At 45.5% G+C, this 23,905-nt stretch overlaps 1 protein-coding gene across 1 annotated transcript; it reads left to right on the top strand.

Moving 5' to 3' along the window:
* The first annotated feature begins 1,253 nt into the window (after nucleotides 1-1,253).
* Nucleotides 1,254-16,672, top strand: Adprh (ADP-ribosylarginine hydrolase). The gene is made up of 5 exons (XM_057766086.1): nucleotides 1,254-1,491; nucleotides 2,183-2,277; nucleotides 4,894-5,248; nucleotides 14,859-15,219; nucleotides 15,983-16,672. The coding sequence occupies exons 3-5, from the start codon at nucleotides 4,936-4,938 to the stop codon at nucleotides 16,395-16,397; spliced, it is 1,089 nt and encodes a 362-aa protein (XP_057622069.1). The 5' UTR covers nucleotides 1,254-1,491; nucleotides 2,183-2,277; nucleotides 4,894-4,935; the 3' UTR covers nucleotides 16,398-16,672.
* The last annotated feature ends 7,233 nt before the right edge of the window (nucleotides 16,673-23,905 follow it).

Here is a 23,905-nt window from a genome sequence, read left to right as displayed (position 1 = left end):
ATGAACATTCGGAGCCCTGTTCGTAGGTGATGAAGTCAGTTTTTAAAGAGAGGATATAAAATTTTCTTTACAAAAGGCCCTGTTATTGTTCTAAAATCTGAGAGTACCATGAAGACTCTAGGTCTATGTAACCAGAGTGGTAGCCTGTGGTTTCTATTTTTCTCTAAAAATCTCTTCGTATATAATACAGAAAAATATTCTAACAGATGTAAGCCAGACGTGGTGTTGCAAAACGGAAATTCCAGCATTCTCAAGGTGGAGACAGGAGGAATGAGTTTGAGGCCAGTCTGGACTATAGTGGAAACCGTCCCAAAAAAACAAAACAAAACCCACCAACATTTAAAATTTCTTTCGTCTCTCTTGTTCCCTCTGACAGACAATTGTAATCATTTACAGTTTGATGTTTGCCCTTCCAAGCAGCTCTCCCCCCAGTGCTTTAACATATATCCATCATCCTAAAACATGATTTATTTTCTGCTTAATAAAAATGTCCCCAAACTCCACAAGAAAGCCTACTTCATTATTTTTGAGATTAATAGGAGATTTATTTATGGCAAGAGTCATTGCCAAAGTTAATAGGAGATTCAATTTTCCTTCCTAAAGAAGTCTGCCTTTCTCTCCCATCTGTTTTGAAACCGCGTCAGAAGAGAGGTCCAATTCCCAGGACAGCTCCTAAAAGTGAATTCTTGGAGTTGGGTCTGAAATTAGAATAAACAGCTGTCGATCTTACTTAGGTCCAACGAGCCAAGGCAGGATCTACGATGAGCATTTGGGGTGGTTGTACGAAAGCAGATATTCCCGTTTAGGATGGTCCTGATGCTCAAGCGCTCGACCTGAATCTTTCGGGTCTCCGGGGACAGTTAGTTGTACTGGGCTGGGTCGAGGGTACTGGGAAGAGTGGCCAGGGGCGCAGGCTTACACTTGGAACACGACATCTTGGTTCAATGCGTCCTTCGCTACCTTAGAGTATTAATAATTCCAGAGCCATAATTTAGGGGTGAGAAGCTAATAGTTCCCTTCTAAGTTCCCGTTAGAAGCATTTCCGTGAAGAGCATGCAGACCCAAACAATCTAGCGCTACAATGGACGAGCGGTCGCCACTCTAGGAGATGGGTGCCGCAGTCAGGCGGTCTTACAGCGAGAGGCAGAACCAGACAGGGGCGCACGCCCGGCCCCGATAACCGCAGACACACAGCGCAGAGCGGTTCCCAGGCCGCTCTCTCCACCCGCGCTTCCCCGGGGATTGGGCGCAGAGACAGCCACCTCTTCCGCCCGGTGCTGATGGTGGGGAGGGCGCGGCCCCGCCGGAAGCCGCTCTGCGTCTGCTGCTCCTCAGCCCAGGAGCCCCGCTCGCGGCTCCGCCCTTGTTCGCCCCGGGCTCACACGCGGGACACCGAGGCTCCAGCACCTGCTACCCCTACTCCTGCGCAGGCTGCCTGGGCTCTCAAGGCCCCCTCGCCCCCGCCCCGCGCTCCCAGCCTCTCCCCAGCAGGTACAGCCAGACTCCCTGTACCACTCTCCTCCGGTTGACCTGGTACCCGCTCAGCCGGGGGCTCTCACCTCCAGAGTCGTACCAGGCCCTCAAAGTGGCCTCCAGGACTTTCCAGAGTGTGTCGCCCTCTCCCTTAACCTCTTCTTTCCCTGTTCCTCCTCCGACCCAGGCCGGGAAAACAGGCTAGTCTGGAAGTGGACTTCAGTTTTGATTGTATAGTTCGATTGCGATGAGACCCGTAGAAGTTTAGAGTGGGTTAAGAAATAATGACTTCTTATGGCTGGGACTGGGGCATGTCCCAGGATGAAAAGGAATTTCAAAGAGAAAAGATGCTTCCTCCACGGGCTCCCCACACACTGGGGACAATTGCAGAAAGGAAACTGAGCATTGGGAGGGAAAGGAGTGGGTGTTAGTCCTCAATTCTCAGAGGTCAACAAAGCTTTGGCTTGGAAAACCTGGGCCAAGACAGTACCTCAGAGAACATTTACAATCTACATCTTCCTCCTGCCCCACAGATGGGAAACCATTCCACAGTGAATGGCTTGTTTATTATGATCACACAGCTAACTCAGAGAGTACAGATCTCTACTTCCTAGGCTTTGTTTATACATAAGAAAATGTTTAGATAACGTGATTAGGAGTTGGCTATTACAAATGCTCAGTCTGTCTTTTCCCCTTCCTGCTTCTCCAGGTCTTTGCCAGCCTGTGCCCTAGTCCTGAGCAGTGTGGCTAGATGGAGGACCGTGGAAGTGCCTGGGCTTGAACTAAACCTAAGATAGCATTTAGGTAAGTAGAGAGGAAGAAGGGCAGTTGGGTGTGGGAAGAGCATGAGCTGAGGGCAGGGCTGAGCTAGTCTCTGTGTCTCTAAGAGTGTTTACCCCTGTACATAGGGTAGATGGATAGACGGAGTGGGCAGATGTTGGAGCACTTTGAACCTGAGGGTCACAGGGAATGGGCGCAGTGGGGAACTGGCCTACCACAGAGTAGGGTCTTGAGAAATGCACACACAAGGAAGCCAGTGCTTTGGCAAGGATTTCATTTGTGGTGGGAATATTCAAAGCATCGCAGCTTGAATGGAAAGGGGTCCTGGCAGCTGGGAACCAAGGAGTGCTAAGTGTTACAGCCTGGGTGGAAAAGTAGTCTGGGAATCGGGGCCAGGGAATAATGAGTGTTACAGTTCGGATGGAAGAGTATTCTGGCGATCAGGAGCTAAGGAATACCACAGGTCATAGCAAACATAGCAGCTTACAGCTCTGGTCTAGGGAAAGGTTTCTCCAGTGTAACAGCTCTGTTCCGGTTCTGCTCCAGCTCCTGTTCCCCCGCTGTGCAGGAGTGTTGTAACCTCGCTCTGCTAGGAGGAAGGTTTCCCCAGTGTAACAGCTCTGTTCCGGTTCGGCTCCAGCTCCAGTTTCCTGGAGTGTAGGAGTGTAGTTACTCCCGCTCTGCTGGGGGGAGGTTTCCCCAGCAAAAGTGTTACAGCCCTGCTCTGCTCTGCTCTGGCTCCTACGAAAAGTGCATTCCTGTGAAGGAAGGTCTCACTCAAACCTCATTCAAGAGATTTATTGGGAGGGAAGAATCCAGAATAGTGGCTGCCTGTGCCAGGGTGGAAGAAGGCAGCAGCAAATTATATAGGGTTTCTTAGGAGCCAAGTTTTTCCAGGGAGAAGATCTTCAGGGTGGGAATCGATCAGATTTCAGTCCCTTAAGCTCAGATTTGCTAAAGCTCGTGCTCAGGGATTGGTTGGTTTTTCTTTTCTCTGCACAGGGATTGGTTGGTTTTCTGCTTAGTTGGAGTTGGTCAGGCACAGATTTGCCTCTGGTTTGAGGGCCAAATTGTGTTTCTTTTGACTCTAATTTCAGGGCCAGGGCATATTTCTTTTTCTGACTGTGATTCTAGGGCCGAAGTGTGTTTCTTTGGTTCTAGTGTGTTTCTTTAGCTGTGATTACCAGGCCAAAGTGTATTTCTTTCACTGGCGCAGGTATCAGAGCCAGGATGGGTTTCTTGGGCTGGCCCTTTCCCCCTTTCCCTACACAATATCATCTGTGATCCAGTACTATAGAACTTTCATTTATTTATTTATTTATTTATTTATTTTTATTTTTGGATTTTTGAGACAGGATTTCTCTGTAGTTTTTGGTGCCTGTCCTGGAACTAGCTCTTGTAGACCAGGCTGGCCTCAAATTCACAGAGATCCGCCTGCCTCTGCCTCCCGAGTGCTGGGATTAAAGGCGTGCACTACCACCACCCGGCATAGAACTTTTAGCATATATAAAGCAAACAGGGACTAGAGAGATTGCTTAGCAGTTAAGAACACTGGGTGCCCTTCCAGAGGACTCAGGTTCAAGTCTCAGCACCCACGTGGCAGATCACAAATGCCTATAAGCCCAGTTGTAGGGGATCAGACATCCTCACACAGACATACATGTAGACAAAAAGCCAGAGCATGTAAAATAAAAATAAATCATTCTAAAATGGAAAAACAAAAATATTGCTGGTAAAAAGGAAGAGTGTGGGCAAAGCTTAATTATGGAACTGGTTGTTGGTGGATAATAATCATAAAATTGTGCTCTCTATACACTTTATGGGAACTCATTCATTCATTGTAATGCGTCTGGGAGGTTGTTGCTTTGTTTGTTTTTAAATCATTATCTTTATAAGTGCAGTCCAAGAAGTTGCCCAAGGTCAAGGTCATGGCTGAGGACACGTGACGTAATCTGACACAGTCTAGCACGGAACTAGAAGTCTGGTGTCTGCACGTTTTGGTTGTGAGCTTCTGTTTCCTCATCTGTGAACACTTACCCGTAACAAGTGTCATTAACTACTTCAAGGAGAGATGCACTTGGGCTGGAGAGATGGCTCAGTGGTTAAGAGCCTCTTCCAGAGGTCCTGAGTTCAATTCCTAGCAACCACATGGTGGCTCACAAACATCTGTAATGAGATCTGGTGCCCTCTTCTGGTCTACAGCATATATCTAGGGAAAATGCTGTATACATAATTAATAAATAAATCTTTAAAAAAAATAAAATAGATGCATTTCCAAGCCGCATGTGACCTAAAGGAGAAAACTACATGCCTGGGTTGACTTGTAGGACCTAATGGGTATGCCACTACCTGAGAGTTCAAGATAGAGTTAGAGACCCCGCTTGGGAGTTTTGTGCTAGTATCCCAGCCACTGTTAGCTCTGATTCAGTTCTCTTAACACTTATAAAACCGCATTATCTTTATGATGTTTGCCTTATTCGACTTAAGATGCATCTAGTAGCAATCTCTCATAGTGCAGTTATGAGGATCAAATGGGATGTATTTAATAAAGTGCCTGCAGGGAAAGTGCCCTGTAAAATACAGAGTTTTGTCTGTTTACTTGCTTTTTTTTCTGACTGATCTTTCTCTTCCTTCCTGCAGGTGTCTTAGCTGTCCCCCGAGACCACCTGTGCCAAGTGCAGCATGGGTGGGGGGCTGATTGAGAGGTATGTGGCCGCCATGGTGCTGAGCGCAGCTGGAGATGCCTTGGGGTACTTCAATGGGAAGTGGGAGTTCCTTCGGGATGGGGAGAAGATACACCGGCAGTTGGCCCAGATGGGTGACTTGGAAGCCATAGACGTGGCACAGTGGAGAGTCAGTGACGACACGGTGATGCACCTGGCTACGGCAGAGGCACTCCTGGAAGCCGGCACGTCCCCGAACTTGGCTCAACTGTATTCCCTTCTAGCTAAACATTATCAGGACTGCATGGGAGACATGGATGGCCGGGCGCCAGGTGAGTGCTGCTGGGAGGAAGTGGCTCCTGGGGACAGAGAGAATGTTGGTGGGACTAGGGATTGGTGACTGTCATCTGTAGCCGCCTCGACGGGTCACTCTGTCTAGGGTTTGTAACCCGCCTGGCTGGCCAGTTATTCCAGGGTCACGGAGAGGCACCACCTGAAAGGCATAGGCTGATAAGGGGAAGGAGGCTAAGCTTATTTGTCAAAGCCTCCGTTTATTAGGGTCATGGTTACAGCTTATATAGCCCCTGAATGGGGAGCTTGGGGGGCTGGAGCACGGGGTCTTGCCACGTGGTCCACGCCCATCACGGAGTCTGAGAGGTTACGATGGGTCGGGTCACGATTCCTTGGTCGGGAAGTCACAAGGTGACCCCACCTAGTTGTCTAGATAGTTTGGAATGTGAGGCAGGTTCTGCTAAGAGATAACTCTCTATTAACAGTTAATTTGGGTGCGGGATAGGCTTGGTCAATAAGACTATTCTCAATACAATTGAGAAGTGAAGCCCTCTGCAAAAACTCCTCACGGCGGTGCTTCCTGTAAATTTTGGGGGGACACGGCTCCTGACATATCCCCCTTCCTTTTATAAAAGCAGGCATCTATCAAGTGGAGGGCACCAGGTCAGAGTCTAACCCTGGTGTCAGATCTAAATGAGAAGGGACTGGGACAAGGAGGGACCCTCCTCTCGAATGGTGGAACAATTTTTCTCTCCTAAGAACAGAGGGGTGCCTTATAAGTAGCATTAGTTCCTTGGAGGTCCTCAAATAAAAGGTATCTAGCAAGACCTAAAGTAAGCAGGTCTTTGACCACAGGGCAACCCTGTCTTAGGCCATGTGGAGGGCGATCCTCGTGCCTGGCACCATGCCATGTTGAGCCGGTTTCTACAACCTCTGTATGGTGTGCTGTTCAGGCGAGGGTCCACACTAACTCCCGTCATTGGGCCCCTGTATCTATCATTAATGAAAAGTCTACGAGGAGCTCCTCAAATAAAAGATATAATGATATAATTTTGGCACCAATAGCTCCATCTTCCAGACAAGAAGAAAGGGCGTTTTCCAAACCCAGTATTCACCTTTTAGTCTGGCCTAAGGTATATCCTCCTTCCTAAATGCCTACTCCACAATAAGATTATGAGTGCTGCCTGCCAACAATTAGGGCAGTGTAAAGGGATCAAAATCTAAAATTTTTAACATATGCATTAAACCCAAACATTTTACAGCACGTGTCAAACTTTTCCCAACATCTATAAGCAGTTACAAATATCATTAGGTCAATTCCAGTAAGAATACATACATTGACAGACATTGTTGTTATCAAATACCACCAGCTCCAGTCTCTGAGCAACAGTCAAAACCCCAATCTTCCCCCTTCTTAAGTAAAGAGGGGTTAATATTTTAATTAAAATGAGTTTTTGTGTCCCAAAGTTTAAAACAGTCAAATGTTTAGTCTACACCTCAGCTGCAAAGCAAACAGAATGCAGACTGCAGAAGCAGTTCAACATTTGTGCTTCAGGGCAGGTGGGCTTCCTGGGTGAGGTGAGCTGTAGTCAGCTATCTGAAGCGCATCCTGGCAATTATCTCAGCCGTCTCCCTGGACTCTCTTGGAGGCAGAGTGGCGTAGCAGGTTCTGTTATCTGGCACTCCTCTCCTTGGGGGCAGGGAAGACTGGATCAAGGATTCCTCTCCAATGTCTCTGGAACTCCTCTGTGGGGTGTCTGCAGCCACGGACATCAGGTCCAGCTTTTTTTCTTTCTGTGAAAAAAGCATAAACATCTCCTCGACCCCAAATATATATAGGTCGGGTTTTTTTATAATGCATTGCAAGGGCCTTTTTACCTTGCCTTAGTAAAGGTTAGCTTGGTGTCATCATGCTAGATCCGTTTGCATCAGGATCTGTGTGCAACTGTTATAAGTTGCTGTGTGCAACTGTTATAAGTTGCTTTCAAGGAGCCTTGGTATGCTCCATAATTTCTTTTTATTAGTTATTAACCATATATGTAGTTCTTCCATTGGAAGAGCCATTTGTAAAATTTAGCATAAAATCCTTTAAGGGATTTTTAGCTATAACATTAGCAAAATACAGGTGTGTGAATCGTAGCAATGATCATCTGGGAAAAGATTTTTGTTTTGGCCTTTGAATTGAGCAAAGGCAATTGTCCAGGAATCAATCTTAAAATTATCAATGAATCTATTGTTTAGTATAAGAAACATTGATCATAGTCAATATTCTGTTAAACCATCTCCCAGATTTTATCCTGCCCTTTTGTATCAGACAGGCTACTGTTCTAAATTAAGAATTTAATATCTTAACTGGCAAAATTGAGAAGGTTTAGCCATAAACAGCATTTTTTATAAAACTGTTGTAGAACAAGTTTTACATTTAATATACACACTTGCCATAGCTGTATTATAATTAATATACTGTACCTGTTGATTTATATTTTACCTGCTTGAGTACCTGCTTGGCAGCTTTCTAAGCTCTCTATTGGAAACTATTTTTTGTAAGAATTTTACCTAGCAGCTCAAGGTCTCCTATAAGAATATTATAACTAGAGCTTTAACCATTGAATATCTAATAAAAAGCTTATAAGCTATTCTCTTAAGTTGCAAGTCTGCCCCGCAGATAAGAAAATGGAAAAAGAAGCATTTTAACTAATGATGTTGGTGTCATTAGACACCACCATGTAGAAGAATAAAAATAAATCCATATCCATCTCCATGTACAAAACTTAAGTTTAAATGAGCCAAAGGCCTCAGCATATAAAAATTTTGTTGAACCTCACAGAGAAAAAATTTTTGAAGTACACTTTGCCACATCTCAAACATAGCCTCAGTGGCACAAACATTTGGAAAAACCATAAATTATATCTCCTGAACTGAGAAACTTTTGTATAACAAGACTATAGAGTGGGAAAAGATTCTTACTTATCATAGACCCAATTTAAAAATATATGAAGAACTCAGAAAATTAGTTATTAAAAAATTTAATCCAATAAAAATATTTGTTACAGACCTAAATTGAAAACTCTCAACAGACAAACTGAGAGACAGTTTAAAAAAATGCTCAAACATAACATCCTTTAGCCATCAGAGAAATGTAAATTAAAACTCTGAAATTTTATTTTATCCTTGTAAAAATGACCAAGATTAAAAATTATTGCTAACAATTTATGCTTAAAAAAATGTGGGTAAAGAAAAAAACTTCATTGCTGGAAGTGCATACTTGCGTTGGAAGTGCAAACTGACAGTCACTTTTGGATCATACACAGTATTGAAAAACCTGGATAAATCCAGACTTCTCCAGCAGGAAGAAAAGAATCAAAAATCTAGGGCTAGCCTGTTCAGCAACCCTGCCCTAGGAACCAGCTGAAGACAAAACCAGATTGCAATCCTGATAACAATCCCGAAAAACAAGGAATTTTCCTCCTGTGATTATCATCACACTGCTCTAGGAACCTGGGAGTGGTCCCGAGAGGCAGGGAGTTGTCTCCCTGTGACCATCACTGGATTTTTGGAATTTTTATGACCCTCCTGGACCACAGGGCTGTGGTCTCTTTCCCAAAAATTTCCTCTCCAGGTCACTAGAGGCCAAACTTTTCCCCCACGTGGGTCATGAGCTTCATCCCCAGTGTATCGGGCCCCCATACCATCTCCTTAACCAAAGCCTCGTGCGATTGCAGCAAGGACGGTCTCCTGCAAGTCACTGGGGGGGCTGTGCCCTCCCGAGACCTGAGTGAGAGTCTCCCCAGCATTGGGAGTCCCTCATTACGGCCATTTTTTTAAAATTAGGCAAATATTTACCTTAAAACTTATCAATACCCCTGTTGGGCCTAAATATAAAAGTTTTTTGACCATAAAAACATGTGCTCAGCTATGTTTATAGTAGAATTACTTTATCATAGCCAAAATCTGAAAATAACCCAAGTGTATCTCTTTTACACCTAGGATAAATGAGACATCATCCTTTTAAATATCCATGAATACCATAAAATATCTTGGAGTAACTCCAAGCAAGCAGGACAGAAGTTTTGGGTCCTGTTACCTTTGCTTGTGAAGGCGAAAATGTTTTTTTATTTTTAACCATTATCACCTGTTAGAGTATAACTCTGGCCCTCGATAAATTTAGTGAGAGGCCTGAGTCTCAGCAGTCTACCCTCAAGCAACACCAGGCAGCAGGAAAGGAACACAAGCTGAGACAATACGACTCCCACCCAAGAGTGGGCGTACAAATGAAAAAACTTGTATGATAAGAACTTTAACTCTTTTAAGAAAAAAATTAAGACATTAGAAAATAAAGATCTCTTATTTTCTTGGCAAAGTAGAAGAAAACATAGCAAAAATGACAATTTCACTGAAAGCAGTCTACAGATTCAGTGTAAATGTCCATTAAAAATTATAGCAACATTCCTCACAAAACTTACATATAGATTTACTATAAATGCACATTAAAATTATAGCAACATTTTTCACAGAACTCAAAAGAACAATCCTCAACTTTATAAGAAAGAAATAAAAACTCAAGATATCCTAAACAATTTTTAAAAATCCTCTGAATGTATCACAGTCTTTGATTTTAAAACTTTTCTACAGAACAACAGTACTGAAATTAATCTACCTTAGATATAAATTTATATGCCTACAAACTAAAGATTTTTGACCAAGAAGCAAAATTTTAGAATGGAAAAGAAGCACATTTATCTCCTTTTATTGTCCTGAAGCTGTAACTTTCTGAGTCCAGACCTCCTTACAACCAACCTGTCTGGCTGCCTCAGCTCCACATGGCAGGAGGCTAAGACACAGGCTCTCTAGCCCTAGGGGGTCTTCTGTGGAATCAGGGTGGAGTTCAGCAGCTTTCGCTTGTCTAGCTCCGTTTGCCCGTTTGTCTAAAATCCTGCCTTTTTCCATAGTGAATTGTAAGTCCCGAATCTGAGAGGAGAGCTCTGAGAGTTTATGCTGTAATGCAAGAACTTGTTTGAGACCTTCTATTTGGGCCTTAAGGGCGGCTTTGTATTGAACAATTTCTGAATCAAAGGCATGCTATCGGGAGCAGTCAGAGCATAGGGCTGTGGCTGCGGAGTCCTTTTTGGAAACTAAGGAAGACGCGGAGAATAGGGTGTATTTCTGGGCCTGTTAAAACTAACTAGAGGCATATTTTATCTATAAAACAAAAAAATGCAACTAAATCTCCTTTTTTTACTCTTACTCCTCTTACCCTGAGTGATTGCTGAAATTCCTTTATGAATTTCTCTTTCCTTGAGAGCGACTGGCCTATGTCTTATGGGACGACAGCGAACCTGCGCCTACCTCATCCTGCAGATCTGTCCGAGTTCTACAGCTGCAGAATCTTCTTTTTCTTCTTGTTGTCCCGGGACTGCGCGTCGTCGTCCGGGAAGTTAACCGTGCTCCGAGTCACTGGTTCGGGCGCCACTGTCGCCGCCTCGACGGGTCACTCTGTCTAGGGTTTGTAACCCGCCTGGCTGGCCAGTTATTCCAGGGTCACGGAGAGGCACCACCTGAAAGGCATAGGCTGATAAGGGGAAGGAGGCTAAGCTTATTTGTCAAAGCCTCCGTTTATTAGGGTCATGGTTACAGCTTATATAGCCCCTGAATGGGGAGCTTGGGGGGCTGGAGCACGGGGTCTTGCCACGTGGTCCACGCCCATCACGGAGTCTGAGAGGTTACGATGGGTCGGGTCACGATTCCTTGGTCGGGAAGTCACAAGGTGACCCCACCTAGTTGTCTAGATAGTTTGGAATGTGAGGCAGGTTCTGCTAAGAGATAACTCTCTATTAACAGTTAATTTGGGTGCGGGATAGGCTTGGTCAATAAGACTATTCTCAATACAATTGAGAAGTGAAGCCCTCTGCAAAAACTCCTCACGGCGGTGCTTCCTGTAAATTTTGGGGGGACACGGCTCCTGACAGCCATCAACACTCAGGAGGACTTTGACTTCAAAACCAGCCTAGGCTCTGTAGTGAGATTCTGTTTCAGAGAACCAAAAAGAGATAAAAGTTGTGGGACATTTAAATATCAATGAAATGGTAGTGTAGATTTGAATTCTTGTAACTTATTTATGGTGGCATCACAGTTTTGTAAACTCTGCAGATGAATATGGAAAGGTTTTATCCATGAAATAAAAAAAAGTAGAAAAACAGAAAAATATTTTATGAAATAATGTTGTGTGCCAGGTGTGGTGGTGCATACCTGTAATCCCAACACTTGGGAGGCGGAAGCAGGAAGGTCAGGAGTGGGGTGATGTGGGAGATGGTGGAGATACAGCTCAGCAGGTAAGAACACTAGCTGTGCAAGTGTGAGGACCTGAGTTCCAATCCCCAGCACCCACATAAACAATCACATGTGTAGCCTTTTTGCAAAAGGAGACAGAGACAGGAGGATCCCTGTAGTTTGCTGGGCTATCCCTAGACCCTGTACCAAGAATCTGAGAAAGAGACAGGACACCTGGCAGCCACCTCTGTCCTCTGTATGCACATGGACATGTGCTCAAACACTACACACACACACACACACACACAGAACAGTTGCTTCTCTCTGTTGAGAGAAATCTGGAAGCATATTCATAAATATGTTCATAATTCTACCTAAGTTATAGAAGTAGATGTCATTTGTTATTTTCCTTCTATTTTCTATATTTTGTTATGAACAATTACAAAGAAAACTGTTTTTGTTTTTCTAATTAAGAAAAAAAATGAAGACTCTCTTTTGTTCCAGTTCTGCACACAGTGGCTCTTACCTACTTTGGGAACTTATTGTGGTCCCCTAGGGGCCTCCAGGTTTAGGTCACCCTTTCCCTGACCAACCTTTCTTCCTATAAGAGTCTGTTGGGGAATTATCATTACAAAGTGTTATACAACTGTGCCACAAGGACATGTGCTCAAATATTTAAAAGTAATAGAATAAAAAATAATTCATGTTTATTAAGATAAACATAATAAGATAAAATATACAGAGAGTCTGAATTATGTGTATTATTGTGTTTTCTTTGGATTTTTTGATGGTTAATGAGCTAACTGCTGAAAAACATTTGATTCTGGGGGTTGCTAAGCTAAACCAATATACATACTTTAAAGCTATCTTGACTTCAAAATTTGAGTCTAAGGATATGTTACTTTGAAAAACAAGCTCTGCTTTTGTTTCTACAGAAGATAAGAACTTGTGGATTCCTTCCAGGCTAATGTGGTTTGATGGAACATGACTCCCAAAAGAAAGGTCTCTATGAACCCTAAAAATATTTCACCCCAAAACAGCAGGAAGCACCTTGTAGAAAACAATGCCCAAATTCCTAAAATGATTATTTATAAATGTTTGTTTTCATTTAAAGGGGGTTCGTTGTAAGTGGTTAATGGTCACAGTCAATCTTTTTCTAAAAAATGGAGGGGATATGATATAGAGATAAATGCTTTACATTAGTATAGATTTTGGTCTGTTGATAGAAATTTAAGGTTGATTTTGTTACACTACTTTTGTTTAAGGTGTTATGTTTATACCGCTCATTTAAAATGCAATGTATACTTAAAATTACAGATTAATAGATAGTCATTTACAATAGTCAAACTTATAGTCATATTAGTTAGGTTTTCTAGATACACCGATATATATTTCAATTAGATAGATAATCTTCAACACTTCAAAGACCTACAGAATATTGCATTTAGAAGGTTTTAAGAACTTAGAGTTTTCTCAATAGTGAGACATGCCTGCTTCTGACAGCACCAATTACTTTATAGAGAGGTTGATGGGCATTAAAGAAACTCATTATAGAATTTGCCTTCAATGTGACAAAACTAGCCATTTGGGCAAGAAATGCCTGGACTGCTTTATGGTATTCTGTATAAACTGGACATACAGGACCCACAGAAAAATGACTGCTGAACTTGCAAAAAGAAGGTGAGACAGTTCTTCAGGGTTCCTGATTCATGAAAGAGTCTGCCAGACATTCTACAGGACACAGAAGAAAGTGACTGACAAACTGCCAATATAGACAACACAGTCTTGCAAATTTCCTGCCTCATGGAAAAGTCTACTGGATACTATGGGCCTGTAGGCTGAAGATGGATGCCCAATGTTACAGAAGAACTCCAGGCAGTGAGATGTCTTTGTCAATTCTAGAGTTTTGGAGGTTGCTTACAATGTACTTCCTGTTTTCTTAGGTAATATATCCTTCTGGGATCTTTGATGGATTTGAAGATAGGTAGTTATGGTTATAGTTTTCCTTAGTTATAATAAAAGATAAATTAAATATGAAACTTTAGACTCACAAAGATAAAATAGATGATAGAATATTTTCTTTAATTTTGCCAGATACAAACAGACTATTGTAACTGTAATTCTTGCTTTGTACCCGTTTTGTTATGTGTAATTTTACTATGTTAAAGTTAAAACCTTCCTTTCTATTTAGACAGAAAAGGGGAAATGATATGGGATGTCCTTCTGTATATGTGTTGCTTTTATTGGGTCATGAATAAAGCTGTTTCTACCAAGGGCTTAGCGGAGTAAATAAAAGCCCTGTCTCCATTTACATAAAATGGACAATGGACAAAAGGACAAGCCTCCTTTTACCCCTGTCATGTAGGGGATGGTCACAGTCTGTTGTTCCTGATCTAAACCTAATGTTTCTTCTGGAACTTTCTCTTTCTGATAGTTAGTAACCCCAATGGGAACCCCAACAGGCTCTTATTAGACTCACTGAGGACTTCAGCTATGAAGTCTGATTGTATTTTAATGGTCACTGACTAGCTGCTTCTGTGATCTTAAGTTCCCTAAGTTTTGAGTCTGATCTTATTAAAAACAAATACATTATAGTGCACACCTGTGGTCCTAGCACTTGGGAGGCAGAAGCAGGAGAATGACTATGAGTCTGTGGCCAGCCTTGGATACAATAGAGAGTCCCAGGCCAGCCTGGTTTATGTAGAAAGCCTTTCTTTCAAAAATAAATAAAAGCAAATATGGTACAGCAATCCCAAGGCTTATGCCATGTATGTGCTACTTTGTTAATTCATAATATCACACTTAGGATTATATATAAAGAAGGACAACTGTTGGGCTGGGGTTTGAAGTTGTGGGGCCATCCATATCATATGTTCTGTCCATATCATATGTCTCGTCCATGTCATATGTTCCATCCATATCGTATATTCCATCCATGTCATATGTTCCATCCATATCATATGTTCTATCCATATCATACGTTCCATCCATGTCATGTCATATGTTCCATCCATATCATAAGTTCCGACCATATCACATGTTCCATCCATGTCATATGTTCCATCCATGTCATATGTTCCATCCATGTCATAAGTTCCGACCATATCACATGTTCCATTCACATCACATGTTCCATCCATGTCACATGTTCCATCCATGTCATATGTTCCATCCATGTCATATGTTCCATCCATATCATACGTTCCATCCATATCATACGTTCCATCCATATCACATGTTCTATCCATGTCATATGTTCCATCCATATCATATGTTCATGGCTTTCCTTTTGTTTCAGAGAGACTTGGGAGTCTGTTTCATTCTTTATTCTCACGGGTCCTTTGTTTTGGTCTCTGACCCTTCTCTCTACCTGACTCACCCTAGGTGGTGCTTGCATGCAGAATGCCATGCAGCTGGAGCCCAACAGGCCCGATGGCTGGAGAATTCCCTTCAACACCCACGAGGGTGGCTGTGGAGCTGCTATGCGTGCCATGTGCATCGGGCTGAGGTTCCCTCATCCCAGCCAGCTGGACATGCTAATCCAAGTGAGCATCGAGAGTGGCCGGATGACCCACCACCACCCCACAGGCTACCTGGGAAGCCTCGTGTCGGCTCTTTTTACAGCGTATGCCGTGAATGACAAGCCACCGAGGGAGTGGGGAAGAGGGTTGATGGAGGTGTTACCAGAAGCCAAAAACTACATTGTCCAGTCAGACTACTTTGTGGAGGAAAACCTCCAACACTGGTGAGTGTCTGTGTACGCACATGCACCATCCGTGTACCTAGGGTTCAGAGGTCACAGGTGCATCACAGTTCTCACATTCCTGTTCCTCCCAGGGCACCTGCTAAGGAGTCCACGTTCCTTTCCAGTCATGGTTGCCTGAAGCAGCCCAGTGGGTGCCTTGGTGTGTGGGCACCTGTAGTCACCTAAGTCCTATTCTTGATTCCAGCTTCCTACAAATGTCTATGACCAGCCTGTGCAGAGACGCACTTTTCTTGGTTACCTCCTGTTTCTCTGAGATTTGTTTTTCCAGTATTGCTTTGAAGCAATATTTCAGAGCCTTTGGTTAGAATGCCCGAGAGAAAAGTTTCCCCAGGAGTGACAAGGCCACCTCTCCCCCTCCTCATGGCTTACTTCACATCAGCTTTCTTAGAAGCAAAGGGCTCAGCGCTCTTACTAAGGGTGCCCACGTCATGATGTCCCAGAGTTCTCCTGGACAGTAAGATGTTGCTCTGGACCCAGAAGAACCAATGTTTGTTTCCTGTCCCGCCGCCCTGACATATCTTCCTTACTGAGCAAATGAGCCCATACCTGGTCTCAGTGGGTGGTTAGTAAAAAAAAAAGGATGAATGACTGTTAGAGTTAATGCAGTTTTTTCCCCTATGAGTTTACGACATTAGTATGAGGGCTGAAGTCATTCTGGACTTTTTTCTATTTACATATCTACCTGGTACTTTTCCATATAGCTTTTGACATTAGTTTTTAAAAATTGATTTCCCCTCCGCAGGTCTTACTTCCAGAAAGAATGGGAAAAGTACCTGGAACTTCGAGGAATTTCAGATGGCAAGTCAGCTCCCGTCTTCCAGAAGCCCTTCGGGGTGAAGGAGAGGGATCAATTCTACATCTCCCTGAGTTACTCTGGCTGGGGCGGCAGCAGTGGACACGATGCCCCCATGATCGCCTATGATGCCCTCCTGGCTGCGGGGGATTCCTGGAAGGAACTTGCACACAGAGCCTTTTTCCATGGCGGAGACAGCGATTCCACAGCAGCCATCGCGGGCTGCTGGTGGGGAGTGATGCACGGTTTTAAAGGAGTCAACCCTTCTAACTACGAGAAGCTGGAGTACCGACAGCGGCTGGAAGAGGCCGCGCGGGCTTTATATTCTCTTGGTTCAAAAGAAGACACTGCATTTGGCCCCTAGGAGAGGGTGGTGTTTTCTTTTTTCCTGGTGACTTCTTTCTCCATAGCCATGGTTCTGCTCAGTCTATTCAAGTATTCTAATCTCATGCTCAGACTTTAGTGAGGACAAGTTCCTTGGGTGCCCTTCTCACACGCTCTTCCTGTGTTCCCACGCTTCCCTCCTCTCCCCGGGTTCATCTCTGTTTTTGAGAATCTTTTTATTTCAATTGACGGTGTCAGCTTTTCCCCTTCCAGAAGCACCTTGTATTTGAATCTTTGTTTTTGATCATAGAATTGTTCCAAATGCTTTGTCTGAGTTTTCCTCAATCGGGTCCCCCACCTACCCCAAGTAGACTCGGGCAAAGATTTGAGTGCAAAGAGTTTATTTGGGAGGCAATTCCAGGAAGCAGAACAGGGAAGTGAGACCAGGAGGAAAGGGGCCACACAGGCTGTGTGAATGAGCAGGAATCCCCGTGGCCATTTGAGGTGCATTCTATGGGGGTCCTCTGCCTGAGGCAGTCCTCAGCGTTGTCCTCATGAAATGCCATGCCAGTTTTGAGTGTGCGTCCACTGACTTTGGATGGGTTAAGGACCATCCCCAGGGAAGCTGTCAACTCCCTGGGACGTCCCAGCTTGTCCGTGTGCAAGCCAAACGTGAATGTCCTGAACGCAGTGGCAAGTTATACGGCCTGAGAACAGAGGGCCCCGTGGGGATCCTAAGAGCATCATTATCTTAGTCAGTGTTCTGTTGCTGTGAAGAGACACCATGCTCACAGCACCTTTTATAAAGGAAAGCATTTAATTGGGGCTCGATTACAGTTTCAGAGGTTTAATCCATTATCATCATGGCAGGAAGCGCAGTGGCAGACATGGTGCTGGAGAGGTGGCTGAGAGTTCTACATCTGGATCTGCAGGCAGCAGGAAGAGAAAGACCAGGCCAGCATGGCCTTTGGAAACCTCAAAGCATATCCCCCGGACACACACTTCCTCCAACAAGGCCGGAACTCCTAATCCTTTTAATCCTTTCAAATAGTGCCATGCCCTGGCAACTAAGCGGTCAAATATATGAGCCTTTGGGGGGGCCAATTTTATTCAACTACTCCATCTGCGGGTCTCCATCCAAAGGTACTAATGTACATTATTTCCTCTCTCCCTCTATCCTCCCCTCTTTTCTTTTCTGAAAGGGTCTATAGCCCAGGTGGTCTCTAAGGCCTCAAGTACCTAAGATGGTCTACCTGCCTTTACCTCCTGTGCATTGGGATTACAAACATTCAGCGTTGTGCCCAGTGCTGAGGATCAAACCTAGACCTTCATGCTTGTTAGGCAGCCATTCTGTGAGCTGAGCTACATCCTCAGCCCTGTACTTTAAAACTATCATCTCCTCCTCCTCCTCCTCCTCCTCCTCCTCCTCCTCCTCCTCCTCCTCCTCTTCCTCCTCTTCTTCTTGAGACAGGGCCTTAATACGAGTCCGGCTGGTCTCTGACTCAGAGATCTGCCTGCCTCTGCCTCCCGAGCAGCACAATACAAGGTGCGCCACCAAGTCCTCTCCTAAATCTGTTGCTTCTTTGCTGCTGTGGCACTGACCTTCTCAGCTGGATTCCTGCCGTCCCCGAGCTGTGTAAGCTCAGTCTGCTGGATGCTGCTGTTAGCCGTCCTCAGTGCTGGCCCTGTCGTGACTCTGAACACACTGTGTTATCGTCTGCTTGCCTCCGTTCTCTGCACAGACACTTTCAGGTGCTTCGCTTACTCAGTGTGAGTTAAGCGTCCATTGCTAGGTAGCTCCCGTCCCCCACAACTCTCCAAGTTACCTTTACAGATAGCAAGCTGACGGCATCGAGCCGCTAGTTGGCTTCTAGTGGGTCTGTCACCTCCTTTACATCTTGATGCTGCTTTTCTGTCGTCATCTCCTGTTCCATTTCACCCACAGCCCTAAGTCATAGTGCTATTCCCACACTGAATCTGTTGGGAGGTGGCTGGGTATCTTTTTGGTCACTCTCAAGGGAACACGGCCTAGCAAAGGTTCATCCGCTACAGTTAAGTCCCTATGGTCACTTCAGGATGCCCTTCCTCACCTGGCTCACTGCCAGGGGTAAGGACAGGAACTCATTTCCCTCCCTTAGTACAACCGCAGAGTTCTGACTCCTGCAAGTTCTCTCTCAGTTTCCTGGTGTTCACTGGGTTTGTGGGAGGGAGATCTCATCACACTAGTTTGGGGTTTGACTTTCTAAGCCCTTGGGTCTATTTAAAATGTGGGGGAGGAAGTGCAGGAGACTTATGGGCATGTTAGCATCTGCTGAGATCTGGGGTAGGGCTTTAACCACGGAGACAACAAGAGAAGACCCTAGACATCCTGTTCTGCTTGCATGCCGAGTCTCACTTTATCACAGGCACCCTGGGAAATTCCAGGATTTCAGACGTGTTTTCTCAAGCCTCCTCCTCAATTACCACTCTGAACCAGTGACCTTGGAAAGCAGGGAAAGGGAGGGAGGAGTGAGAGGAAGGATGAGAACGTAGAAAAAGATGATCAATGAAATGGATAATGTCCAAGCACATCAATAAAAGTGAGGCCCCAGCACGAGCCTGTCATATGTATCCATTGGACATATGTGTCAAAACCAGGGCAGTCCTGTGCAGCAGGGCAGGACAGACAGAACTCTCTCCATCATGTGCAGTCCTGTGCAGCAGGGCAGGACAGACAGATCTCTCTCCATCCTGTGCAGTCCTGTGCAGCAGGGCAGGACAGAGAGAGCTCAGAGCTCTCTCTCTCTCGATTTGCATCATTTGCTTTCTTTGCTGCCTAAGGTTGCTAGGGGAACAGTTTCCTCTGTGACCTGCAAAGTTTACATTATCCTAAGTTGCATGTTCACCAGTCTCCAGCCACAGTCACTATCACCCCTCATTCTCTACCTCACTGGAACAAGCAAACATGCATCTTTCCTTTGTTGGCAGCTGTGGCTGCTGCAGGGTCAAACTGGAGTCTATCAGACCAGTGCATCCAGATACGAAGTAGTAGGCAGGCTTGCCATTATTACTATCACTATTCAGTCTTTGGGATTTAGGAGTGGCCTCGAAGGGTTTTCACATCTGGGAAAGGAAAGAAGAGGAGGGACAATGTGTTACTCTGCGTTAAACAATTCAGAGCAACCAAACCAATGGCACAGTGGGTCAGAGGGCTGTTGTTGTCTATGCAAAATCACAGCTAGGGAGAGAGAAGCTGAGCTGTATGCTGTATTTGACTATAAAAGATGGGATAAACATTGAAGTCTTTTCCCTACTCCTACACCTCCTGACACTTAGCAGCGGATCTGAGGCGGTTGTTTCTCTAGACCCTCAGCCACTCCCCAGAAGGCACCAGCTGCTTGCCTCAAATCCTGTGTTGATGTCATTCACGTAGGGTTAGCATCAGATCCACAGGTTGAGGGTTCCAACCCACAAGACTTCCCGCTTGAGACTCCCTTCGCAAGTCCCAGACTGACCTGTGTGTGTCTCATGACTGTAAGCCAGACTTCCCACAACTTCCTTCTTACAGCTGATTAAGTCCTGGGGCAGCTTGCATTGCTCAGAGACTCATCTGTGTCACCAGCTTGTTATACAGGCTACAAATGGGGAACAGATAGAGGAGGTGCACAGGGCGCGATGTACGGGCAGAGTTCCTTGATTTCTCCCGTCTGTGAAGCTGTGGACTGAAGTTTCCACTTATCGATAGAGAACCGTGCTTCCAACCACAGCCCTCCCCAGCACACCCCGGGCTATGTTGCTCAATGTTAGTAGATGAAAGTAACTCTGTACTTACTGGGCTTTCTTCAAATAGGTATTCTAGCCGAACGACATTTATTAAACTTTAAGTTGGCAGGGCATTCCATGCCTGTGAATCCAGCCTTCTGGAGGCGGAGACAAGAAGATTGCCATAATTTTGAGGCTAACCTGGGCTACAGAGTAAATGTAAGATCAGCCTGGTCTACATAATGAGTTCCAGGCAAGCCTAGGCTATCTACTCTGAAAACCCCTCTGCCCACCCCACAACAGGCTGTTTAAATAAAACCTTCAAGTTCATGTTGGTACAACTGGCAAGTGGAAGGAAGTGACAGTGACCGAGAGGCTGAAACCGATAAGGGGATTGTTGAACATGGTCTCGAGAAAAACGATCTCCAACAGAAGGACCTCTGCCAGTGACATCTCAGCGGAGGAGAGAGCATCTGAGGTTAAAGTGGGCTTTCTGGGTCCCCCAGCCTTGAATGCTGGAGACTTAGGCAGGTGGCACTTTTGCTTCGGGAAATGGTGCCGGATGGGCTGTTAGAACTAAGGAAGGCCTGCTCTGATGCCTTTAGGAGTCCGTCCGCTCTGCTGCCAGGCATGCCCTCTGGGCCTCGCGTCACTAGGACTAACAGAAGGTAGGGGATGCCGCCTGACTCGAGGGCTGCTGGGAGCCGGTGGACCACCCACAATAGTAGCCACATTTAGAGGATAAAAATGCGGTCTCATCCTTTCAGATTAAAAACTTTCTCGGAGCCGGGCAGTGGTGGCGCACGCCTTTAATCCCAGCACTCGGGAGGCAGAGGCAGGCGGATCTCTGGGAGTTCGAGGCCAGCCTGGTCTACAGAGCTAGTTCCAGGACAGGCACCAAAGCTACAGAGAAACGCTGTCTCGAAAAACCAAAAAATAAAATATAAAATAAAAAATAAAAATAAAATAAAAACTTTCTCGGCTACTTTGTGTGGACTTGGGAGAGTTATTTAGCCTGGTTCTGCCTTGATTTCCACATGCAGAGCAGAGATAGTAGCATCGCTGGTCCTGTGGATTGTATGCTTCGCCTACACACCTGTGTGACATGTGGCAAGTTCTCAGAGGAAGAGTGACAGCGGGAAACTGCTACCTAAGTGCATCTCTTTAAAAAGTGCGGCTGGCGTCTTCTTCCTGCCTGCCTGTGATAAGATGGGAGAGACAGGGAGAATTCCAGACATACCACTTTAAGCCAGTTTCTTCCATCGCGTGGGAAACTGTTTCACTCAATCCAAGGGACCCACATGTCTTTGTTTCCTGAGGGTGTCTCTTGGTTCTGCACCCCAGAGATAAGCCTGCAAGACTCACAATTTTTAGTTTAAGAACATACATTAGCCATAACATTTTAGCACCAAACTTTCATTCCAAAGCTACAGATGGTTCTCAGCACAGGCAGAGCCTTGGAGTCATTTGTGGCTTCAGCATCTTTCTATTGCGAGAAACCCCACCCTTTCCCCTGACCTTTTATCTGGACAAAAGCAGCCCAGGTCTCCGTCTGGAAAAGCAGGATTATTGCTTTAAAGCTGAAAGTTGTGACTGGGGTGTAGCTCAGTTTCACAGCCCTTGTCTAGTGTAACAGAACCAGGGTTCAATTGTCAACACTACTCTGGCTAAGAACAAAACAAAACACACAAACCCAAACCCAGAACGGGGTCTAAACCTTGTGGTGTGGTACAAAGGGCACGTGGCCTTCTTTCTCCGGCGGCCTTTAGATTGTGAGAAGTGGCTTCACTGCAGTCTTGTTACTAACTTGTCTTAGACCAAGACGGGACTTCCTCTCCTCTTCCTAGTTTAGGAAGCAGACTTAAGACCCTCAGAGCACACAGCCTAGGATGTATTTTTAGCCAGTTCCGCAAGACCCAGGAATGCTGTCCCCGGTATGTGTTCCACTTGCACAATAGCTGAGGGACTCAGAGAGCAGACAGCCCTGAGTGTTATACACAGGAGACACATAATTCCGTGGGTTAAGACATTGATGATCCTCCTGCTTCTGGGAAAGAGGAGGCGGAAGGGTTGGAGCAGAGCCCAGATTCATCTGGTCAGTTCTCGGCTGTTTCCAGATGCTGTGCTCCCTGCGCAGTCTGCCATTGCTCTTGAGGTCGACCGGCAAGAAAGGGGAACTGGGACAGTTGGAGATGGTTCATCTGTGCCTGGCTGCTGTCCTCACTTATTGTGCCTTGTTCTGGTGTGTGCGCGCGCACACACATGCTCACATGTAAGACATACAGGGCATCAGGAGTGGAGACTCCAATGTCCTACCCTCAACTTGAACTAAAGAGGAAGTTGAGGGGAGATTAGGCTCCTGAGTGTTGTAGGATGAATACCTTTGGGGCTGGGCCCCCAAATTTTATGACGTGGTCCGAGCATCCTGGAAACAAGAATGAGGAAGCTCTTAGGTACATTTGTGAGGCTGAAAGGCAATGTCTGAAGGTCAGTGGGGCTGGAGAGATGGCTGAGTGGGGACAGGAGCTTGCCACGCAGCCTGATGACCTGAGTTTGATCCCTGGGTCACAAGATGGAAGGAAAGAATTGACTCTTGCAAGGTGTCATTGCAAACTGCAGGCACATTCATGCACTCCTTTGTACGCACGTGCGCACACACACTGTGTCTAAAAGGTTAGAACCATGTTGATGTTCTAAAAGGCAGGGGTGGGAGTGAGATAGAATATCTCCAGAGGACTTATAAGAAAATGGTGACCATGGGGCCTTCTGTGCACTCTGGGAACTGGAAGTGGGGGATAGCATTCTTCACCCTACATTTTCATACACTGTAAATCTTAGAAAAGTTATTTATTTATTTACTGTGTGTCTGTGTGCGTGCACGTGTGTGCGTGTATGTGTGTGTGTGTGTGTGTGTGTGTGTGTGTGCATGTGTGTGCAGACCAAAGGTCCATGTCTGCTGATTCCCCTTTTAAGACAGGGTCTGTTGCTGAATAAGGGACTCACCAATTGCCTAGGCTGCCCCAGGGACACTTCCAGGGCAGAGCCCGTGTTCTGGGCCTAAACTGTCATGCTCTAAACACCTATTCTCTATCACTTTTTCTCGATGCTCCCTGGCAGGGCTGTAAACACACATGTCAACAGCACTCCCTTCACAGAGCCTGCCTGCTGTCAGGTCCCTGCCCTGTGACAGTGTGCATCCATGACATGACTGCTGACCTGTCAGGAGCACTGCCCTATCCTAGGCTGCAAGGAAACCCCTCCCTGTGGTCTCCACTACCCCTCGGAGTGAGGATGTCCCATGATGGGACAGATTCCATGGCTCCAGGCCCAGCGCTAGCCCTTCCACCGACAGTGTCACTGTGTCACCTCCTTTTCTACTGTTGCTTCTTTACCTGTGCACTCAGGCAGCAGGAGGTCTTTTGAGAGGTTAGAGTTCACGTTCTAACCCCAGGAGGCTGTGGAAGGCAGCACTCTGCAGAGCCACACCTGGTCTCCTCTCACCCTGTCCAGTAGGTGTGCACAGTGGTCGGCTGCACGCCGGGTGAGGCCCCAGGGATCCAAAAGTGAAAGAGTCTTCCAGCCTCCAACGGCTCGGTCTTCCCAGGGCCAAGCTTGTCCACAGAAATTCCATCCCAATGAGAGTTTTGTAACCACAGGGAGATGAAAGGCTGGCCTGCTCATCACTGACATTTCATAATGGGAAATGGGAGAGGCATGGAAAGTCATTTCCTGATTTTGTTTGGGACAGAGGAAGAACAATGTGTTTCAATGCGCCTTGGTTTAAGAAAAAAAAAAGTGTGGGAAGGG

This window comes from Chionomys nivalis, chromosome 3 (assembly GCF_950005125.1).
Source record: "Chionomys nivalis chromosome 3, mChiNiv1.1, whole genome shotgun sequence".
Classification (NCBI taxonomy): Eukaryota; Metazoa; Chordata; class Mammalia; order Rodentia; family Cricetidae; genus Chionomys; species Chionomys nivalis.
The sequence above is the reverse complement of the archived record's forward strand: the minus strand, read 5'-3'. Positions and strand labels throughout refer to the sequence as shown.

What these genes read in the sequence shown, in the direction of transcription:
- Adprh (XM_057766086.1), top strand. Translation starts at nt 4,936, where the DNA reads ATGGGTGGGGGGCTGATTGAGAGGTATGTGGCCGCCATGGTGCTGAGC. An exon ending in CATGGATGGCCGGGCGCCAG is followed by an intron (nt 5,249 to 14,858) that starts GTGAGTGCTGCT and finishes GACTCACCCTAG; the next exon opens with GTGGTGCTTGCATGCAGAAT. An exon ending in GAGGAAAACCTCCAACACTG is followed by an intron (nt 15,220 to 15,982) that starts GTGAGTGTCTGT and finishes TCCCCTCCGCAG; the next exon opens with GTCTTACTTCCAGAAAGAAT.